General features: G+C 35.1%; 1 protein-coding gene across 2 annotated transcripts in view; it reads right to left on the bottom strand.

Moving 5' to 3' along the window:
• Positions 1-3,315: 3,315 nt before the first annotated feature.
• Positions 3,316-24,421, bottom strand: part of LOC126744731 (post-GPI attachment to proteins factor 6) — an 86,932-nt gene continuing 65,826 nt past the window's right edge. For both annotated transcript variants that reach the window (XM_050452263.1, XM_050452264.1), the window contains one exon: positions 3,316-22,705. In XM_050452263.1, the coding sequence (XP_050308220.1) occupies positions 21,939-22,705 (767 nt within the window). In that variant the 3' untranslated portion in view covers positions 3,316-21,938. The remainder of the gene's footprint in view (positions 22,706-24,421) is intronic.

A 24,421-nucleotide genomic window follows, 5' to 3' on the forward strand; every position in this document is an offset into this window, starting at 1 on the left:
TTATTCTACATATTCCTAAAAATTAACAATCATTATTATAAAACAAGAAAAAAATTACTCGCTAACGATGACCCTTTAAATAGGATCTGAACCAAGACAAAGCCACTCCCCTAAATCCATAATGTTAAGAGCTTCTAAAGCAGTATCACATGACCACGAACTTAATAAATATACCTGGACTGCCAATTCAATGAAAAGTAAATGACCACTACTACGGGGCCGCCATTTTGCGCGATTGCTTCGATGTTGGTCACTCTGACAAATTTCAGGTGTACCAATTTTAGGGAAACAAAACGGTTAAAGTTTTTGAGAGCTTATGTTTACAGAAATAGTTACATTTAGTTAAGAATTTAAGATAGTTGCGTTATTTACTATTACGACTTTTACTTTCTTTCCATGTATAGTGTTTCCACATTAACATCAGGTACAACCATCTATGAAAATCAAAATTCTAAAAAGTAGTTCAAAATTCTTTTAGAAAATTCTTTTAGTTTCAAAATTCTTTTAGATCGCTCGAATAAGACGCTTATAGGCGCTTACTCGCTAAAATATGCCTTTATATCGTTTTTCATTTGTAATGAAAGTGCAGCACTAGGTGCGCATTGCCACTTTTTTGTGGTGTCAAAATTCTGCACGAGTGTGTCGTAAATGGAATAGTATTTTTTAATCTTAATTGTAAATTATACAATTTTTTTTTGGTTAAGTTTGAATTAATTTGGCAATTAATTTATAGGTGTTTCCCTTTTTAATTTAAAGTATGTTTTAAACTGCGAAAGATTTGGTAACCAATTTCCTTTATTATAAAGTATACAGGATGTTTCAGAACTATGGGATCAAACTTCTGGGGGTCGTTCAGTGCAATAGAAGAATCCATTTGAGTATAGGAACCCATGTCCGGAAATGCGTCACTACGCCACTACGGCCTTAAGACGTGTTAAAATTTATAAAAAACATTAATTACCTAAATAGGATCTGCTGCATTTATTTTTACTTTTTGTACATGATACCATAACAACAATTGTTTAAAATCAACGCTTATCAATGTCAATTCTCAATGTCATGTTTAAACATTTTATAGCTTACAATTTTTAAACATTTATTGCTAATGGAAAACTTTACCAATTAAGAATTTGCGGATATGCATGTGGCAAACGGAGCAACAAACTGCAATGCACGAGCAGCATCGCGGTTGTATCATGAACGTTATCCCGAACGACAGCATCCTGGATACAAAAAGTTTATTGCAGTTCATCGGCGGCTCGCTGAGACAGGCAAGTTTAAGACCAAGATGCATGATACTGGTGTTGCTCGAACCGTAAGAACGGTCGAATTTGAAGAAGAGGTGCTTCAGCGAGTTGCAGATGAACCATCAAATAGTTCACGCGACGTCGCTAAGAATATGAATACGAGTAACGCTTCTGTCTGGCGGTTACTACACGAGCAACAACTACATCCTTACCACTTCCAGAAAGTTCAAGGTATGACTGCAGCCGATTATCATCCTAGAGTTCAATTTTGTCGATGGCTTCTGGATCACATCATTGCACAACCAAATTTTTTACGATATGTTTTGTGAACCGACGAAGCCTGTTTCACAAGAGACGGTATTTTTAATAGTAGGAATAGCCATGTTTGGGACGAAGAAAATCCTTATGCAATTTTTCCAAGAAAACATTAGAATCGTTGATCTGTCAACGTATGGTAATCCTCTGGAACATAGATTCTATCATATTTTCTTATAACTCTCTTGAGCGAGCCGAAGTCTCTGTCGCATGGCAAAAAAAGAGTGACCACGCACTGGGAAGTATTGATGAATTTTGCGAAACCGTTTTGAAGCTTCAAGAGCCAATAACTATCTCACTACGGTGTTGTTACGGTTCTGGCCCGGGCATCCATCTGAGAATATGTGAAGCTCCCGAATCTCTGCAGTATCTTATTGTTGATGATTATTTTATTGGGCCATACCTTCTACCGGAACGGTTAACAGGATCTATTTATCTGCGTTTCTTGGAGAAAGTTCTCCCAGAACTCCTTGAAAATGTTCCACTAAACGTTAGACAGCAAATGTGGTTTCAGCATGATGGAGCGCTGGCTCACTTTGCTGTACAAGTACGCGAGTATTTGGCTCAGCGGTTTGGGCACCGTTGGATTGCAAGGTGGATTGCAATCAAATTTTTAGTGTAGTCCGCCGAAATCATGTGCGGCGTTTAAATCGGTGAATTGAGGTTGGAGGAAGATATTTTGAACAATTGTTGTGATGATATCATATACAAAAGGTAAAAATAAATGCATCAGATCCTATTTAGATAATTAATATTTTTTCTAAATTTAAACGCGTCTTACGGCCGTAGTGGCGTAGTGACACATTCCGGACATGGGTTCCTATAGTCAAATGGATTCTACTGTTGCACTGAACAACCTCTAGAAGTTTGATCCCATAGTTCTGAAACACCCTGTATATATTGCAAATGTATTAATATGCAGTATATAACAAAATATAGGAAAAGCTACTTATTTATATTATTACTATTTCACCTTCAGAGTCTGATTCGCTACTGCTTAGTATAGATTAAACAGCAGCTACAATATTTTTTTTTGTTTCTGCCGCCATATTTTATTTTTAATAAATGTACTGAACCGACACGACCTCCCAGCGAAGGTGCCTGAAAACATGCAATCGGTGCAATATTAACTGCACTGGTTTTTAAATTTAACTTAAAAACTTTTAAGGGGCAATCAAATGGAAAACGCTGTTATTTTAACGTTGTGTTTGCCGCCTTTTAACAGAATTTAAACATAAACATGGAAGGGTACTAACGTCTCTCCTTTTTTCATATATCGTATGTCCTTCTACATTTAGTGGGGTGTTATTTGCAGTCTTAAATGTTGTTTTCATTTGTGACAATGTTTTTTCTCACTATGTAGATCTCCGGTGCGTAACTGACAAAGTGAGTATATTTTATCTTTCTATCATTAATTTTAAAATCCTTTTTCCTATATAAAAAAAATAAAAAATCACTTTCAGTTAGTACTGTTTTTACTGGCTCATACGTCGAAAGCCCTCTGTAAGATATTAAAAAGCAATTTGCTCCGAATATATCTTGATTTGATTATTTCGTACAAATAAATTAATAATGGTAATGTCTATTTTTTACTAATAATCTTCCCATTACCGTCCAACTCTTGAATGAGCTACACTTAATATAGTTATTAACAATTTTCTACTGCTTCCTCATATAATCCTTGGATCTTAATTTTTAAAACGTCAATTTTTAAGCATATTGATTTGGAAGTGTACAAAAAAAAACAAAAAAATTGCTCATTGAAATAATATATTTTATACGTTTACAATATTAATATCACAGGCATATATTTTATATTTTAATTACTCGTGTATTCAAAATATGACAGGTAATAAAATTTAAAATATATAATAAAAATATAAAAAATACCAAAAGCGATGGAATCACAAACTTATAACACACTTTTAGCATATTATGATACTTGTAGGGAGTAGGTATTCATTAAATTTATTATTTTCTAAGTGGTTGTGCAAGTTTTTCTTCTTTACTTAATAATGCAGAAAGTGTGTTCTTAATCAGTACAATTCCTCTTAACCGGCTTCGGATTAACCGGTCGACGGATTAACCGGCCTGTTTACAACAGCCGAACGCAACGCAATATTTTCCAAGAAATTCACCGGCGAGGCGATTCGGCTGGGATTTCCCCGTTTTTACGGAGAGATCCCTGTGAACTGAACTATAAACGATGTTGGATAGGATTATTTTGTCGTTTTGATCAGTTTGGTTTGTTCTTGCTGTGGGTACGTACAAAACATAACTATTTCCTTAACAATGAGTGCTGTAACATATGTCCCCTAATTATCGGATACAGCGACAAAATGGTTGCGCCGTATGTTGCGAGTGTTCGGGGAAGGAGAGCGAGATACGATCGAGAGACGACGAGCTGGGAGGGGAACGGGCAGAAAGCTGTTGACTGCGAGAGGTTTCGCGTCAGGGACCCAACTGTTTTTGGGATGTTCACCTGCTTGTAAACTGGTTTGAGACTCGGGGAAATATAGAAGGCGTCGCCGTCATTAAAATATAAACTCGTCGTTGGTTCGAGATTGGCGTTATTGGCTTAGCACATCTATTTCTTTGGGAGTTAAACCTGGGAGCCTGGAGGAGAGTGAGATAAAACAATGACTTGGGACTTGTAAGGTTAGTGTTAGAATTACAGTTGAGACGCTCAAAGTTTTAAGGATTACCTTAAATTAGTTTTCGTTAATAAAACTTTACCAGAACTGATGACTGTTTATTTATAAAATTATACACCCACGGCTCTGAAGTGTAAGGAGTCCACTGCATTTGGCGCTCAACTAGAGGCAGTTTTTTCCAAAATAAACAGTTTGAGGTTATTGTTGTCATACAATTTATTTTATGTACAGTTATTTTCGCTGCTAAAAGTGTCTACCTGTAATACCTATAAAAAAAAATAGTTTAATTTTGCATGTCTAGAATAGAAAAGTGTATTGTAGAAATGTCGCGTTCAGATTTGTCTGGGGTAGCTGAGGATGAGGGCGATACCGAGGGCAATAACCCTAGATTATTGTCTGATGTTGTAGAGAATTTAAGCAGGGGTATTACGGATGCTTTGAGGGCTTGTTTCCAAAATTTTCAACGAGATTTAAGTAGTAGTATTTGTAAAAACTTGGATCAGAATTTTGCTAATATGAGTCTAAGTTTAAAAACAGATTCGGGCGAACCTAAGCAAAATACAGAGGAGTTGAATCAGTTAAATGTCTCTCAGGGCTCAACATGTCACGAATCTTCCTTTAACAGAGGGTATATTTCGGTTTGGAAAGATTTAGGGGGGCAAAATTTGTTCTTTTCACCAGGTGGTTCATTGCACCCGGTTGTCTTTATAAAAAAATTAAATAATTTGTTTCAAGAAGCCGGTGATATGATTGTGGGACATATTTCACCTGAAATAAAGCGTGGCATTTTAAATTCGGGTTTAAAGACGATAGATGAGGTAGAGATTTATTTAAGGCGGGTTGATTCTACTTACGAACCCAATAACGGGGTTTCCCAAGGGGAAAGAGTCGGGTTTAATAGAAGTTCGGGAAATTCAGCATACCGATCGAATAATTTTCAGGATAGGACCGAGTCTCGTAGGAATAATCGATCAGACAATCGGCCCCCTGAAAATCGAAATGAACATTCCGGTACAATAAATACAATTTTTAACAGGGACATGTCCGAAGATTTGTTGAGTGAGAAGAGAGCAATACTCCGAAAATGATGACGTCACCCACAGTACGTCTGGAAGTTGAGGGACATGTGGTAACTGGTTTGGTGGATTCGGGTTCCCAGGTCACGGGAATTTCAGATAGTTTGTTACAAGTTTTACTTCAAGAAAACTCACTTCTCCCAAAAATCCCTGCACGTTGCGCTACTTTAGTTGGCGCTTGGGGAAATAAAAATGTAAAAGTAAGGGAGCAAGTTTTTCTTAAATTTAAAATAAGGGAATTAGAATTTGAGTATGCTTGTCTAGTTATTCCAAATTTAACTAGAAAATTAATACTGGGGTCGGATTGGATGCAAGATTTTGCAATTAAAATAGATTTTGGCGGATCTATGATACAGGGATCTTTTAATGGGAATGTCGTCGAAATTCCATTTCTTTCAGAGAAGGGCCAGAGTCTTGATTTAACTGTTAGCGAAATATCGGAAGAGGTATGTTTAAGCAACTTAAAGAATTGCAACAAATATTCCGAAGAGGATATGTATAGTACCGCCTTTAAGTCAGAAGTGTTTCTCGAACCGGAAAAAAAAAGAGTTATGTTCATTGCTTTTAAAATACAAAAAAATATTTTCTGATCAACCAGGAAGGTTGACGACTTATGAACATGAAATTATTCTTAATGACTACTCACCTTTTTATATAAAGCCATACCCCATTCCCCACGCCTTTCGTGGAGAGGTAAAACGGCAAATAAAGGAAATGGTGGATTGGGATGTAATAGAAGAGAGGCGTACCGAATATGTGAGCCCTTTAACAGTTGTAAGAAAGAAAGATAATTCTATTAGGGTATGCATGGATGCGACTTTTTTAAATCGGAGGATGGCAAGGGATCATGTCACGCCTCCTAACCCTTCGGAGTTAATTTATAATTTTCCAGCCAACCAGTGTCTTAGTACCATTGATTTAACTGCGTCTTATTGGCAAGTTCCCATAAGAAAGGACCATCAAAAGTATGCAGGATTTTCATTTGAGGGTCAGACCTATATTTTTAAGGTTTTGCCTTTTGGTTTTTCCACCTCGGTTGGAAGTTTTATAAGGGCGTTAAAGCGGGTTTTAACATCGGAGGTTGACGGTTTTATTATTCCATACGTTGATGATTTGTTAGTTTATTCCCAGAATGCAGCTGAACATTTAAAACATTTAGAGATAATTTTTCAAAAGTTTCAAAGCGCTGGGGTTACAGTTAAGCTTCGAAAGTGTAGTTTTGCTAGAAAATGGGTAATATTTTTAGGACATATTATTTCGTCTTCGGGAGTAGAAATGGACCCGGAAAAAATTTCTGCAATTCAGGAGTTTCCTACACCTGTGAATGTTAAGCAGCTAAAATCTTTTTTAGGGGTTGTAAATTTTGATAGGAGATTCTGCGATAAGTTTGCACATTTATGCACACCACTTTTAAATCTTCTTAAAAAGGGATATTCGTGGAAATGGTGTTTGAAGTGCCAAGATGCTTTTGAAAACGTAAAGCGAGCATTTCTAGATGTTGTGATGTTGAAACATCCAGATATGGCAAAGATGTTCTTTATTCAAACAGATGCTTCGAATTTTGCGATTGGGGGGTGTTTGTTTCAACTATGTGATGATGGCGAAAAGGGGATTGTGGCTTTCAGTAGTAGAAGTTTAAGAGGTCCAGAGATTAGGTATTCAGTGTCGGAAAAGGAAATGTTGGGTGTAGTATATTGTCTAAAAAAATGGCGGGTGTTTGTTCTCGGGCGGCCGTTGACCGTAATCAGTGATCATAAGGCCTTGTCATTTTCAAAGTCATGTAAACTGGTAAATTCCCGTTTAACTCGCTGGATGCTCTATGTCCAAGAGTATGATATCCAGGTTGAATATTGTAAGGGCTCAGAAAATAGGTTGGCCGACTTGTTGTCAAGAAATCCGATAGATAGAGCACAGCTAAAAGATTTACGCAAAAATCCGGTGTTTGAATCTAAGGAGTATGAAGTGGCTAGGGTGCTAAGGAGTGAATTACTAAAATCTGCACAGGTAGATATGAAAAAGCTGTTGGATGCTCAAAGAAATGATGAGTACTGTAGGTTTATCTGTTCTGAGTTAGGAAAGACTGATCCATTGCCAAGATATAGAGAGTGGTATGTAGTTCATAATAACTTCCTATTTAGAAAAGGTACTGAAATTAACCCGGGTTTTAAAATCTATATACCGAAAACTAACATTATTAATTTAGTAAAATGGCATCATGATGAAAATGGTCATTTTGGGGCGGAAAAGTGTTTCCTTGATTTAAGTCAATATTGCTATTTTCCCAGAATGCGAGCTACAATTAGAAAGATATTGGTAGGATGTTTGAAATGTCAAAAGACAAAAATTTTCTCACATTTGAGGGGAGAGATGCATAGTGTGGTGCCCGAAGGTATAAATGAGGTTGTATGTGTCGATTTGATGGGACCTCTGCCTGTGTCTAGAGGAGGGGCCGTGTTTTTACTCGCGTTTGTAGACGCTTTTAGTAAACATGTCTATTTAGAGTCTTTAAAAAGAGCAACTACGTTTACCATTTTACGTTGTTTGAACAACTATATTGAAATTATAGGTAAACCTAAGGTTTTATTATCGGATAACGGAACACAGTTTACGAGCAAGTCCTGGTTAAAAGCGCTAAGGGAGAAAGATATTAAGGTTTCTCATACGTCCGTGTATTATCCGCAAGGAAACCAGACGGAAAGGGTAAATAGAGAGATCGGTCGGTTGTTGAGATTGTTGTGCCATGATAGGCACACCAAATGGGCATGTGTATTAGATCAAATTGAGTCATACCTTAATAATGTGATTCATGGTTGTACCGGGTACAGTCCGAATGTTTTGCATTTTGGAAGGGAAAAAGAAAATTTATTTTTAAAGCTTTTTGATTATCCAGCGAACAGAATTACCCAAAGCAGAGAACAAAAATTAGAGCTAGCTCTAAACCGGCTAAAAACAAAGGCAGAAAAAAGGAAGATTCGACATGAGAGGGGTAAAAATATAATAACGTTTAAGGTGGGTGACCGTGTTTTGGTTAGGACTCACCCTATTTCCTCAGCAGAAAATCGCACTATCAAGAAAATGTTCTTGTTGTTTGAAGGGCCCTATACAGTTATAAGAATCAGGGGTCCAAACTCCTACGAGGTCGAAAATGAATTCGGAGACAAGTCTATTCAAAATGTTTTTAATTTAAGGCCCTTCCACAATATTGTTGAGGAAATTTAGATATTAAGTTAACTTGTTAAACTAGTAAAAAGTAGATTAAGGAATAGGTTAGATTAGTGCAGTGAGAAGGTAAAATGTGTCGTAGTGCGCGTATCGCAGTGTCCTCTCGTGTAGTCCTCTAGGTAACAAACAACCCGGGTAAAGAAAGTTTTAATTTAAGAGTAAGAGTTTGGTGACATATTGATGGTATTGAATTGGTTCAGGGTAGATTGCAATTCAATAGGGGGGCTATGTAACATATGTCCCTAATTATCGGATATGTTGCGAGTGTTCGGGGAAGGAGAGCGAGATACGATCGAGAGACGACGAGCTGGGAGGGGAACGGGCAGAAAGCTGTTGACTGCGAGAGGTTTCGCGTCAGGGACCCAACTGTTTTTGGGTTGTTCACCTGCTTGTAAACTGGTTTGAGACTCGGGGAAATATAGAAGGCGTCGCCGTCATTAAAATATAAACTCGTCGTTGGTTCGAGATTGGCGTTATTGGCTTAGCACATCTATTTTCTTTGGGAGTTAAACCTGGGAGCCTGGAGGAAAGTGAGAGTGAGATAAAACAATGACTTGGGACTTGTAAGGTTAGTGTTAGAATTACAGTTGAGACGCTCATAGTTTTAAGGATTACCTTAAATTAATTTTCGTTAATAAAACTTTACCTGAACTGATGACTGTTTATTTATAAAATTATACACCCACGGCTCTGAAGTGTAAGGAGTCCACTGCAGTGCAAAGCTCAAAAGAATTGTGGTTTCGATGGATACACGTTTAAAAGTGTTGAAGTGGATTGATAATGGTGAATGTGTGGCGAAAATCTGTGCAGAATTTAATGTTGGAAAAAGCACTGTAAATGACTGGCGAAGAGATAGGCATTCGATTGAGAAGTTTTGTTCGAATCTGATAAGAATCTGGGCAGCCGTTGTACGAGAAAAAAACCGATTTGCGAGGTCGTCGATGAACCTTTGTGGATCTGGTTTCTTCAGGAACGTCGAAGAGGTACACCGATTGGCGGTCCAATTTTGAAAGAAAAAGCTCTGGCTATCCACCAGAAGATTAATAATGGAGGCGAATTTGTGGCAAGTGATGGTTGGCTTAATCGATGGAAAAAGCGACACGGAATTCATTTCGCACATGTAAGTGGAGAAAAACTGTCTGCTGATACTTCAGGTGCGACAGAATTCAAGACTAAGTTTGGTGAAATGGTTAAAACAGAGGAATTATCTCCAGAACAAGTCTATAGTATGGACGAGACCGGGCTAAACATTACAATGTTACCAGAAAAAACTTTTCTAGGCAGTCATGAACAGTCTGCCTCTGGCTTTAAAAAGAACGAAGAACGTATTACAGTGGCCGTTTGTTCGAATGCAGCGGGAACTCATAAAATTCCTCTTTTCGTTATTGGCAAGTCTGCTAAATCACGGGCATTCAAAAACTTGAATCCATCGTCCCTTCCGGTCTATTATAAGTCACAAAAATCAGCGTGGATGAATTCGGACCTGTTTAAAGAGTGGTTTAATTTAGAGTTGGTTCCAAGAGTTAAAAAACATTTAAAAAGTGTTAATTTGCCTATCAAAGCAGTTCTAGTGTTAGATAATGCTCCAACCCATCCTCATGACTGCGATGTAGATGACATAAAATTAGTTTATCTTCCTCCTAATGTGACAAGCTTAGTGCAACCAATGGACCAAGGAGTGATCGAAAGCTTAAAAAGACGATACAGGCGTAAACCTGTTTCTGAAATTCTGCAACACTCGGAGAGTGAAGACAAAGGTCTTTTAGAAGTCATAAAAAAGATCAATATCAAGGACGTTATCTATATGTTAGCTACAGCATTTCAGGAAATGCCCTCTTCAACGTTAAATAAATCTTGGGAGAAAACTTTGGCCAGAAGTTGAGAATCTAGTTGCGATCTTGAATATTGCAGGGACTGAAGAAGAAGAAAACAAATCCACTCTACAAGACCTTCAAAAGTTAACGGGTAACGAAGCATTGCAACCAGAAGAAGTGGACAATTGGATGATAAATTGTGACGATCACCTTGAAAATGAATTTTTGAATGATGAAGAAATCATAAATTTAGCAATGAAAGAACCAGAGGAATATGATGAGAGTAGTGACATTGAAGAGGAAAAAACGATTTCTCATAAAGAAGCCAAAAATGTAATGGAACTTGCATTAAAATACATTGAGCAGCAACATGAGTCAACAGCATTAGACGTTTTGGTGATTAGAAAATGGAGGGATATCGCATTCAGAAATTCACTGAAGGTTAAAAAACAGAAGAAAATCACACACAGACTTTTTCAAAAAATAATTACATATTAAACTTACATACATATGTATATTTGTTGATGTAGCACCTTCATGTATGTAAATATGAAATACATAACTATATAAAGAATATTTCTCCATTATTTTATATTTATTATGTTCATGTATATGTGTAATACTCTCTTCAATACATAAACATATGTACATAACATAGATAATGAACATAATATAATATGTATTATGTACATATATATAAGTACACTTCGGATTAACCGGCCAGGTATGCAGTCCCGAGGTGACCGGTTAAGAGGAATTCTACTGTATTAATATTTCTCTATTTTATCATTTTTCGTAGATAAAAATTAACGCACTGTTAAAATAACTGATACGAAAACTTTTCTATCATTTCCGAAAAAATATTTAACGTGAAAATGAACGTTCATGAAAAAAAGACAGTCCACTTTCGAGATTTTTTTCAATATACTTCAATTAATCATAATACTTTTTTTGAATACTATAAATAGCAATGCATATAACACAATATATCACTTATAAATAAAAGAACTACAATTATTTAACTAGTAGAACTTCATTTAATAAGACTAGAGTTTTGAGGCACAAATATCACCAGCCTCCTAAATTAATTACAATGCATGGCTATGGTTTATAGTCTAATATTTATTGACAGTTTCATAAATTGTTTCTTATTAAAATATATATAAATTACAATTATATAATACAATTTATAAACCAAGTTGTGCATTGCGTGTATCTTGTAGCTGTGTTACACAGTTCAGTTCTAATAATTTATTTAAACCGAAACATCCAACCTGTTTTTAATACTTTTCTTGGGACTGAGACTTCATGCTTAATTTTTAGTTGTTTGTAGCTTTTATTATTATACAGGGTGTCCGGAAGGTAGGTGCAACACTTTAAGGGGATGATAGCTGACGTATATGTAAACATTTTAAGTGGGACATGTATAGGTCAAAATCCGTTTTTAAATTTTTTATTGTAACCTTTGCATTTTTTCCAATAAATACCCAAATTTCGCACATAATCGGTAATATAGGGCAAGTTACATTTGATATCTAAGTTCTAAAGATTATTTTGTTTTGTCTAATATTTTTAATCAAATACCACGAATTCCAAGTATCTACTACGTTAACTGAGAGGAACAGAGACAGGATTTGAAACGTGAAAAATAATTGTAGAGTTGAAATAAAATACATTGATGCTTAAATAAAATTACATACATGATTCAGGTCCTTTTAAAAATACGCCTAGTTACTGTCCCGTATTTTATATTGTTATCATTCATGCAGATGGCTGGCCAATTGTCAGAATTAGACCCTCTATTGTGGAGCAAATTCGTTTCAATATTTCATTTATTTTTAATGCTCAAAATATGATCCGCTATCTTATTTTCTAGTAGGGGAGAGTGGGGCAAAGTGGAATTATACATATGGCAACGTCGCATTGATAAGTCATTGCCCAAAACACGTGGTAAATTAGCTGTTCATTTCAGTACGTCAAGCGGTGAACACTATGTGCTGTTTAGATTTTTGACGTTATGTGAAACTGGTGGATATTTGTTTATTTCTTAAGGTGATAAATTTGTGCTAAAATCTGGATTGTAATATTTTAACAAAAACTGTAGCAGCTATTTTCAAGGTAGGACATATAACTAAGTGTACTAAATAATATAGATGGATCGAATCACAGTTGTTAAAAAAAACAAACATTTACTAAAAAGATACCGAATGGGGCAAAGTGGAAAATGTCAAAAGGGGCAAACTGGAATGCATTCTATTAGAAAAACAATATTTAAACTAGATTCATTCGAATGCATAAGTTTATTTTTTATTCCTATTTTTTTTAGAGGTCCGACAAAAATGGTTAGGAATTATGTCCGTAAATCCACACAACATGTTTGGGATGAGGAAGATATGGTCAACGCTATTACAGCAGTTCGAGCAAATCGTTTGAGCTATGAGCAGGCAGCTCTTAGCTATAATGTGCCACAAACAACATTGTTTCGAAGAGCTAAAAAAAACTGCGCGTCCGAGGAAGCTTCAAGAAAAAGTTTGGGCAGATTTACTCGTTGTTTTACACCACAACAAGAGCAACAGCTTGCTGAACACTGTCTGTTTATGGAGAGCAGATACTTTGGCTTAAGCATATCAGACTTAAGGCATCTAGCCTATCAGTTCGCTGTAAGGAACGGGTAAGCCATCCATTTAATAATGAGAAAGGAAAGGCGGGAAAAGATTGGGTTTTAGCCTTTTTAAAGCGGAACTCAAGGCTTTCTCTGCGAACTCCCGAAAAAATCTCAATCGCTAGAGCTACGGCCTTTAACCGGCATACCGTTTCTGCCTTTTTTAGCCTGCTCATTGAACTATATGATCGCTACAAATTCTCGCCAAGCCAAATTTATAATGTGGACAAGACAGGAATCACAACGGTTCCAAACAAACCGTCAAAAGTGATTGCACTTGATTTGTCTAAAGGCAATTATAGTTCCGCAGAAAGGGTGACGACAACTAGGTCAGTCATTTGTTTTAATGCAGCAGGGAGATATATTCCCCCATTAATGATATTTCCAAGAGTAAGAGAAAATTTAGAATTGTTAGAGGAGACACCGCCTGATACAAAACTTGTATGCCATCCTTCAGGATGGATAAACACAGACATATTTTGCCCAACATGGTTCGATCACTTTTTACGACATTTCAAACCAACTGCTGATCAACCAATCTTACTAATTCTTGATGGTCACGCAACCCATACAAACAATATTGCTTTACTTGAAACAGCTAGAAAAAATCATGTTCATATTATTTGCCTATCTCCACATACCAGCCATCGCCTTCAGCCACTTGACCTTTCATTCATGTTTCCTCTCAGCACCTTTTACACGCAGGAATGTGAACTTTCGTTACGAAATCATCCTGGAAGACCAATAACAATACGACAAGTTGGACAATTGTTTGGGAAAGCGTTCCTAAGGGCCTCAACTGCGCAGAATGCCATTAGCGGGTTTGCAAAAACAGGCATTTGGCCTGTTAATCCACATATTTTCCCTGACGAAGCTTTTGCAGCAAGTGAAACAACTAATAGGTAGGTATCAATTTTGACAGTTTATTTTATACCTAACATAAATTTGTTATTTTACAGACTTGCTCCGTAAAACGAAGACTCGTCATCCGATGATAATATTCCTCATATATTGTTAAAAGGAACTGCTAAGCAAGGTGATAAAAAAGCCATTCCTTCCTGCAGCAAAGACGTTGAAGACGAAATACCATCATGTTCGTCGAAAATAGTAGCAGTACCAGCTTCCGATAAAGATTTTGTGTTAAAAATAACTGAAAAAGATAAAAAAGCTCTTCCTTCTTGCAGCATGTAGGCAAAATGCCCCCATGTTTCCCAAAAGTAGTAGTGGAACCAGTCCCTTTGTTATCAATTCATTCTTCTAGAGGAGATAGGTCTTTTGACTGAAAACCAAATTTGCAGTCCCCGTGACATTATACCGGTACCCCAGGTGCAGCAGACTAGTAAACAGAAACCAACAACACGTAACAGAGGAAAAATTGCAGTGTTAACCGCAAATCCGTATTATCATGAACTGCTAGAAAAAAACAGTCCAACTCCCATGAAGTTAGTTACTGTAAAAAAAAAAGTTTTTGAAAGCAAAAAGAAAGACCCGGAACATCGTCAAAGTAAACGCAAAAGGGTAGAACACGTTTCTGCCTAAGGTGTTCAAAATGATGATGATACAAGATGTATTTTTTGCGATGGTGAATTCCTTAAATCCAGTTCTGGAGAAAGCTGGATATCCTGCAGTCGCTGCGAAAAATGGGCTCATGAACAATGTACTGCCTATGATATACACTCTAAAAATGCTTTTATATGCGACTTTTGTGAATAAAATATGTTAACTTTTTTAACGCCTAAAAATGCTTTTATATGCGACTTTTATTGAAAAAATTTTCCATTTCACTTTGCCCCGTATAGTATTCCACTTTACCCCACCGAAGGGGCAAAGTAGAATGGTTTTTTTTTTTTTAAATTTTTTTTTAACAAAAACCGTTCACCTTAGATATATTTTATCACTGTCCTTTTTAAAGAAGAGTCTAAACTTTTGATTGACAGCATTTTTACACCTTCTTTTTAAATATTAAGATCGCCAACTAAAAAAAAAAAGAAATATCATTCCGCTATGCCCCACTCCCCCTATAGGCACGGGCCCTATTTCACAAAAATTGACCACAGATCCGATGTGTTGTACCGGCAAGTAGTAGTACAAAAGCAACCGAGTACTAGCTAAAAGATCTTGCGATCCCTGATACACCAGGATTGAATGGGGTGTTCCCTTGTGTCATTCTGTAATCCATTTGTTAGAAAAATTCAGTTCAGTTCAGTCTTGAGTTCTTGGCTTCTGTATGGTGTCGCAATTAGCCAGCGCTATTTGTATATTAACAGCGAATTCCATTGGAAAAAAAAATTGTGGCACTAGGGCGGCACCAACACTGGTTCGGTTCAGGCAAAAAACCGTTGCCAATGGTTTTTGGATTTAGCCTTGAGGAGAAAATTAAAAAATTGGCTGTTGTTAGTTGAGGTTATGTTTTACGTTACATTCCCTTAAAATTTAGTTTTGCTTATATGCAATTATTTATTAAATTCCCTAAATAATAACCGCCATGTTTTCTACTTCCGGGGTAGGAACTAGAACGGTACAACCACCCATAGCTCGTGCGGAACTGGGTGCACTCAGGGCAAAAAGTGCCACCTTGGTGCCCCAATGGATTACACAAACCTGCACTAATTACACCAATGGTTTGTAAATTTTGCCCTGGTTCTGCACTCATGCTACATTTTTTCTCCAATAAAATTCGCTATTATTACCCTCCCCCGTTAGTTCTGTAATCTTTCGTCATCCGGACTGTGTAGTCTGTCCTGTTGGTCGCACTAGCGTCTAGCCTGTATCGGGAGCCTTGATCCCGAACACGGCAACCGTATGACGCCAGTAAAGTGTAAACATAACCACAATAATTTGATGTTTGAAGTTCTTTTGAACTTTTCGTTATTTCGTAGTAGGACTTGCTTGTGTCTAAGACTTTAAATCTATTCGTTTGACTATTTATTAATTTGATTTGTAATAATTATAAAGTGATTTTAAAAAAATTACTAAAGGATTTCCAGTTTATTTTATGTTATTTATGTTATTTTATGTTATTTATGTTATTAAGGATTTCCTTCTTTTCAATAAAAAATGCCTACTATGATTTTTCGTTGTTCTTCACCCAATTTAGCATCGAAGATGCATCGAACTGGTTTTCAATATTTAAATAGACCTCGGCTACCTCTATCTTTTGAGACCAGTTTGATTTAAATCAGTCAAAAAGCAAAATAATGATTACGCTGTTACACTATTAAATGAGACACCCTGTATGTAGATAGTTAAAAGTATATGTCAACAAATGAATATATTTAATTTATTTTTACATTTAGTTATCTTTTATTTCTGCAATATCATGGGGATTAAAAATATATAAGTTTAATTTATATAAAACTATAAACACCCTTTATAGTTTTATATAAATTAAAAGCCCCTTTTTTCCTGATTTCAAAAATTTATAATATGCTGACATTTTAGTAAAATATTTATACCTAAAATGTAAGAAGAATATTCTAAACAGTTTAATAAAATCTCCGTTGCTATAATTAATTCAGACGTCACTATGGTTAAAAATTACAGTTAATTTATTTATTGACCATCATTAATCATAGCAACTGAGATTTTATTAACTGTTTCTTTTTTAAATTTTAAGTAAATATGAATATTTTACCAATAGCATATATTTTTAAATCAGGAAAAACGAGGCTTTTAATTTATATAAAAAATATAGGGTGTTATTATATAAAATATTGGGGTGTTATGTGTCCATTTTATTACCTTTTCCAGACCCCTGTATTATGTTTTAAAACATTTTCTGGCGATTTAGGACAAATCCCGCAACATTTGCATTTAAAGTTTTTTTCCACTCTGTCGCTCTCTAAATATAAGGAACAATCCTGTACCACAGATGTAAATAGCTCCGCACGTGCGGAGCTATTTACATTTGTGCCTGTACCTATGAGTAGCAGTAGCCATTTAAATTTGGCACCATACTATTGTCGGCCACGCAAGTTGAGCCGTTCGGTAGAATTCGGGATCGGTGCTCCCTATACCGGCTAGACGCTAGTGTTGGTCGCGGTCTATACACCGAGGCGCTCAATGGGCTTTATCAATCTTTTACAACCTTCTATTTACTACATTTTGCAGGGCAATTCTCAGGAAATAAGTTTAATGATTTTAGTGCTTATATTGCTTAGAACCGTGAATATGCTTAGTGGCAACGTTAATTATTGTAATTTTCCCAATTCCTCATATATGTCCAATTTCTTTATAGGGCATTCCAAAAATAGGTGTCTTCGATTTGGCAACACTCGCAGAATGGGGAATTCCTTATGCCAATTCTGTGTAGGTATTGGCCTTTAAGGCAGTATCCGATCCTAATTCTTGTTATGGTATAGGTAGAAAAGTTTATAAAGAACCGGCTGCTCAATATGCGCACAAACCCATTTTTCAACACAAAATCAATAGAAAATTCGGTGGCAGAGAGAAAAGACGACCGCAATATATTTTCTCTCGCTTCTTATTAAAGAAACCGCAAGAACAAAGCAGCCGCCGTACTTCGTTTCTTTGTACCTGCCGGAGATTTAAAGCCTATGACGTAGCCTGAAGGCCTACTCAGTGTCGTCTCGTACGGGAAGTGAGTTAATCGTGTTATAAGGCATTTAAAATCTGTTGTGTGTTTTTTTTTTTAAAGTATAATAGTGAAATAGACTATAGTTTTTTTAGTTAGACTATCCGATTTTTATTGTAAAAGGTAAGTAAAATTGGTTTAAATTATTTAATTGTCTAATAATTTTAAAAAATAAATGAAAATTAATTACTGTTAAAAATTATATTATTTAAAGTATACTTTGGTTTTAAGTGACAAAATAATAGGTATTTAACTTGTAGGTATATATGTACAGCCTAGAGTGTGCATGTGTATATAAATTTTTTAACTTTCTAATTTTTTTTTAGATGTTACCTAAGAAAGTAGGCAAACAAGGACAAATAATTCACAGCCAAGGGAGAGAGATTATTTCTAACGTGGCAAAAAGGTTAGTGGTAAAAAAGAAGCCGAGCAAGGAATTACTATTCCTTGGAAAAATGTTAGGTAAGTGAATAATATAAATTCATATTTTATTGTAGGATGTTTTCAAATTTTAATTTTTATTGTATTAATAACTTACAATAATAGTATATAATTATTTTAGATAACGTACGTTAGCTGCCACTCGAGTATCCCAGTCAACTTACAGAAGAGTGGTCCAAGAGTCAGAAGATATAGAAAATAAACCTTCCTGTTCCTTTACCAGTCCAAGGAAAAAAAGGTTAAGAAAATCTCAGAAGATTGGTAACATTACTTTGACCCAAATTAAAGATATAAAACAAATAGTGTACGATTTCTACATAGTTAAAAAAAGAAGACCTACTCTAAAATGTAAGTAGAGTATATTTCAGTCAGTTGTAAAACCCAAGTAATTTACTTACCCTACATTGCAATATAACACCAGAATATTTTATTCTCTTTTTAGGGTCAAAAAGCGGAGACTATCATGATGACATGAACCATCACAACTTCAGGAAATGGGCCGAAAATCAGTTAATTCCAAATTTACTACCTAATTCCGTCCTAGTATTAGACAATGCAGCTTATCACAATGTGCCTGTAGTCAAGAATGTTACATCTGGAAGTAAAAAGCAGGAAATAGTTGACTGGCTCAAGGAACGTAATTTTACATTTGATGCAAAACTCACCAAGACAGAGTTATATGAAATAGTGTCTGAAAATAAAAAAAGTATCCTGTAAAAACCAAGTTGGACGACCTAATGGAAAAGCATGGACACATGGTGTTACGTTTGCCTCCATACCACCCAGAGCTTAATCCTATAGAAAAAATTTGGGCAACTGTTAAGAATTGGGTGGCAAGCAGAAATTCCACTTTTAAATTGGCAGATGTCGAAACTTTGACAAGGGAGAAATTTGCGGAAATTTCGAATGATGAGTGGATAAATATTTGCAACCATATAGACGACATAGAAAAACATCATTTCGAAAGTCATCACCTTTTTGATGAAGCATTGGATTCTTTAAAATTTACAGTAAATACAGGCTCATCCGATGAAGAGATCGAAGTCGTTTAAAATACCTAATCCTTAAAAAAATGCAAATAAAGAATAATTTTCAGCTACCTATTTGAAGTCCTGTTTTAAAAATAATTAGCGAACTGCATCCTCCTGTAAGTAAAACTATTTTTTATTAGATTTTTTATGGGCACATCACAATGCTAAAAAATATAATTTTAATTTATCTACATTTTTTTAAATCTCGGAATCTCGGAGCAATTAAATTCAAATATATGCATTCTTAGTTGGTATTTCAACTAAATCAAACGCACTTATAACATCGCTAGCTATACCACAGCATAAAGAAACCAGCAGTCTCACTCCGCTCGAAAATGTAAGCGAACTAATAGCATCCTTAGCCATGCCGCAGCCATGTTCTCCGGATGCCGAGCTCACTGTTTATCGAACTGTGTTCATAGGTGTATCGCCTAGTTCAGCGCCGTACTTAGTGACTATTTTGATAGCGTTTTTACAAAGCGTAGCGTTTTTGATAAAAACTTTTGTATTAAAAGAGGGGTATGTCAAAAATTATTAATAAAGCAAAATAATTGACTTTGCCAAAGTTTTTAATAGCTGCAAATTTGGCTGTATGGCTTAAATAACATAATTAAGCATCAGTTAAATTTGCAGCAATGTAGTATTTTTTTTTTGGATTTTTAAGGACATTATTTATATTTCTGCCATTTTAAGAGTGTTGCCATATTTAAAAGAGTTGCAAAATTGTATATTTTTACTTTAGTTGGTACTTAATAATATAACAAAAATTCGCAGATGTTAGAATTGTTTTGAATTGTTGCCAACTATTTGTCTTTATTTATTGGCCTAAGAGTGTCTATTTGTTTTGAAATATTACTTTATTTGTATAATTAGTTATCCTTAAACTACTATGTAGTCAGAAAATCTAAAAGCGTTACTATACAGGGTGTTAATTAAGTATGTACCATAAATTATTTAACAGGCGATTGGTTGAGTAATTTTAAGACAAAAAGTTCATATGAACATAGGTCCGCCAGTTCTCTGGCGGTGTTATTTATAACATTAAGGAGCTAATTTACCCCTAACATGATTAAATTTATTAGGTCCAGTGTAATCTCGAACGGGACCTGAAGAAATATTTGTGGCAAAAAAATTGGGGCACCTCAATTTTGTGCCATTTTTAATATGTTATTTGATTTACTCAAATACAAATACAACTTTTTCGTATCTCGCTTATTTTTCGAGAAAAAAAAAGGCCACTTAATTGCATATCCCTGGATCACACAAGGAATTTGGGGAAAAGTTTCATTTGGAATTTATTATTAACTAAGCAAGATACGAAAAAAATTCAAGAGACAGAAAAGTTTTATTTGTATAATCCACAGAACATAATAAAAATTGCGCAAAAGTCAGTGGCATATATTTTAGTTGTTGTTAAATTTTAACACCCTGTATATTGAGAACTAAGAATTTCTAGACATATGCTTATATGAACTTTTTGTTTTAAAATTACTCAAAGAATGGTCTCTTAAATTTATGGTACATAGCTAATTAACTTCCTGCACGTATTCTTCTATATCGTCGTTGTTAGATGTAAAAATGCGATGTTTATTTTTGTTTAAATATTTTGTTAATGTATGAACTTTATTTTTATTAAAAAATCAATATTTGTACTATGTAGGTATTTTTATTTTACAAGATAATAACATCTAAAAAAATGTTTAAGTCCGGCTCTAGCCAAGGCAAAAGCCGCGCGGACCGTAGCGAGTGTCAGCGGCATCCCTGCTATAAGCAAAAATGCCTCGCCTGCGTTAGTACACATGCACCGAACTCGCTTATTCAAGCCAATGTATTTTTATTGAAGTGCGACTGCTGGTTTCTTTATGCTGTGGCTATACCTACTAAAAATCTAGGGCTATTTAAACTCTAGTAAAAATAAATATTAATAATTTCAACAAGTGTGCCGCCTCCACTGTCTTCAGACCTCGACAGAGTCATCTGACCCGATCGATAGAATAACGAGATGCGCGGATTTTGCCGCCTGTTGATGTCACCGGTTCTTTATAAACTTTTCTAACTATAGTAATATATTTACGATTTGTGTATTTGATTTTCGAGTGCCATTTATTTCGTGCAAAATGTTGTTCATGTTCTTGTGATATGTTGTCTTTTAGTATTTTTATTATGTGTTGTCTTTCCAGGGGGGTATTTTTCGGTCTATTGAGTATAGTTCCTATTGGTTCCTCCTGGAGTATAGTTAAGCTAGCCAATTTTTTATAATTCTTTGCTTTCTATTTTTACTCTGTAATACTGCTTTTTTTGTTTTTTATGATATTTATATAAATATAATAAGATATAATAATAATAAAAAACTAAATAAAAATCGTCGATTTTTAACTAAGGTCATTTTATGTTTTTCTGAGTGTCTCCATCAGCCCCTTCAGTATTATGGTTGACTCTCCGGACACGCTGTATGTGTCAAGAATGCAACGTTGAATTATACGTAGTCTCTTGTTTTAAAATATAAAACACATAGGCTACTTTTAAAGTTCTTTCTTGCTATTATTATTCCATAAAGTCTAGATAATTTTCTTATGCCACAGCTATGTCCGACGTCAGGCATCCGCATTTAACCGAACCATACGCAAACCAAGCATTACAAGCCTACGCCGAATATGGTAGAAATCTCAGTCCCTACGAATAAAACTGTCCAGATACGAACCGTATCGAATGGGTTGAATATTAGTATATTTTCAAGGAATGTTTATATTATAATAAGATAACTTTTCTTAAATGTTCATAAATTGATTTATACGAAATATATAAAACCTTATTTACACTGTGGTTCCTACAGTGGTCTCATCGGGCCTACCAAAACCACAACTTAAAAGCTACATCAACTGTCACCCTGCTGAAAGATCGCCACCCCCAGCCGCACCACCCCTTATCGGCACTTCAACTCTCACTTCATTCGCATCAATTAAATTACTTGTGTGAAGCGGATTACCGTTCTCTATTACTTTATGAAACGTTTTCTTAGTCGGCAGTAAAACTACTACACTAAGCGCCATCATGCAGTGCCACATAGAATGCAAATATTTATAATTGTTTTGTGTTTGTAATAGCGCAAAAATGATTAATCCGAGCGAAGCTATAGTTAAACCAGTCGGTAGCATTATATATAAATACTGCTTATCGACGAAATTTATTCGATAATGTCTAAATTTAAAATACCAGCTGACTAGTATGGTGACTACACCTACCGTAGAAGGTATGGCAAATATCCATAAAGCATAGCGATTAAGTGTTACTGAAAAAGCGATCACGATCGAACCTACCATTTGTAAAATTGACAAATATAACGGTGATAAATTGGCCATGGCTAATAACGTTACCCAAATGCTTAACAACGCAGAAAAGAAGTCCGCGAACTGTAAGGCTGCCAAAGGAAATAAACAGTAGCTTATAATATTCTCTCCGGCATCGCATGCGTGGTAAAAAGAGGATGCCAAAAAGACGCAGCTATAGGATATGGCTTCTATGTAGTAGTTGCGTCTGTAAGCGATGTAGGCGACAACAATAAAGGGAATGCTGGTACAGATTAGGAGGACGAATTCTATTACTACCATGTAATAGGGTGTTGCAAGAGTTCCGTCTGAGCAGTCGTAACCTAAAAATACATTTAGATATAAATAAAACAAAATATTGAATTTTTAATTTTGGAATACTACAGGAAGAATGATAAAATTTAACTTAAATTAAAAAAAAATCATAACATACAAGGAAAGTTAGAATATTGTAGCGTTTTTATTTTTTTTTATTGCTTTTATAGTGTAACAATTTAATATTATATGAAATTGTACTTATCGCGACATCTAGTGTAAAGTCGGTTAATGACCTTGTAAAAAAATAAGAACTTCTAGATGGCGCTAGCTGTTCCACGCTTTAAATTTTATAGTCTGGGGAATCTGTACCATATTTCATGAAAAAAAAAAATTGCAACCCGCAAACGAATGACTGGATATGGTAAAGGGGTTCATAAGAAACACAAAAAAAATAAATTCATACCTGGGGTAGTTGCGGGGTGGTTTTGCGGGGGTGAAAACTGAAAAAAACAGCTGGAGCATTTTTCTATCGCCATTTCCGGCGAAAGTTGACGCCCAAATGAAAAGTGCTTAATGGCAAAGTTGTAGACAATATAAAAATCTATAATTTTTGTAGAGGGCACTTTTGAACATAACCTCAAAATGTTCAAGATAAATGCAAAAAATGCGAATTTTTTTCTTTTTTCGTTTTTTATTTTTCATTTATCCAAAAATTATGCAATTTTCATAAAACTTGGTATAAATATACCCTTTAGTATCCTAAATAATCTCTATTTTTTTCAGTATTATACGATAACAATTTTTCAAGAAATTCAAGTTTTTCAAAAAAATTACTTTTTTTTTAAACGAAATTTGTCCTTCAGAGAATTGTCCTAGGAAGTTCATATGGGGCTCGTTTTTTTTGTTTTTATTTCTACTTTTTAATAAAATAAAGAAAGGTTATACTTCCCATTTGAAAATAAGCCAAAAAATGCAAAAAACTGAATTTTTTTTTTTGCAACAATGAACTTTTTAATAATTTACTAACAATTTTTAAAATGTCAAAAAAGTAATAGCACCACTAGATTCTACGAAAAAAAATACATAAGAAAATATATATTTCATCATGTAAAGTTCAATAGATTGTTTTATGCAGGAGACAATTCAAGCTTACCCCCCAGTATATATCACGTGCCTCGACGCGTATTCTGTATATTACACTAAATCAGCCATATAAGTCGATGTCGCTATATAATTATCGACGTGCAGAATGAAAGTAATATGTTTAAAAATTCAGCAACTGGAGTAACTGAATATAACAAGGAGATCGTCATTGTAGGCCAAGATGTTGATCTTTTAGTTTTATTGCATCAATTCAATTTAAACAATGCACCGATCTACTTTTTGAAAGTAGGTGCAGGGAAAGTAAATGATGCAATTTATTCATCAAAAAGTTTCAAATTCCAGCACTACCAATCTATTATTGCTTTTATCCATTGTTTTACTGGCTGCGATTCAACATCTGGGTTCGCAGGGAAAGGCAAAAAAAAACAGTGGAAGCGCTCATGAACTCTCCGAACTTGGCTGAATTAGCAAAGCCATTTTATGAGCCTGATTCTCAGCTCACAATGGTTGTAATATGATTACACATATTTACAATTACACTAAAGGAAAAGCAACTTTAAACGATTTGAGATTTCAGCGTTACGAAATCTTAACTGCTAAATCTACATTCAAATTAGAAAAGTTACCACCAACAATTGGAGCAGCTACACAGCATTGTTTCAGAGTATATCATCAAC

This window comes from Anthonomus grandis, chromosome 14, assembly GCF_022605725.1.
Source record: "Anthonomus grandis grandis chromosome 14, icAntGran1.3, whole genome shotgun sequence".
Classification (NCBI taxonomy): Eukaryota; Metazoa; Arthropoda; class Insecta; order Coleoptera; family Curculionidae; genus Anthonomus; species Anthonomus grandis.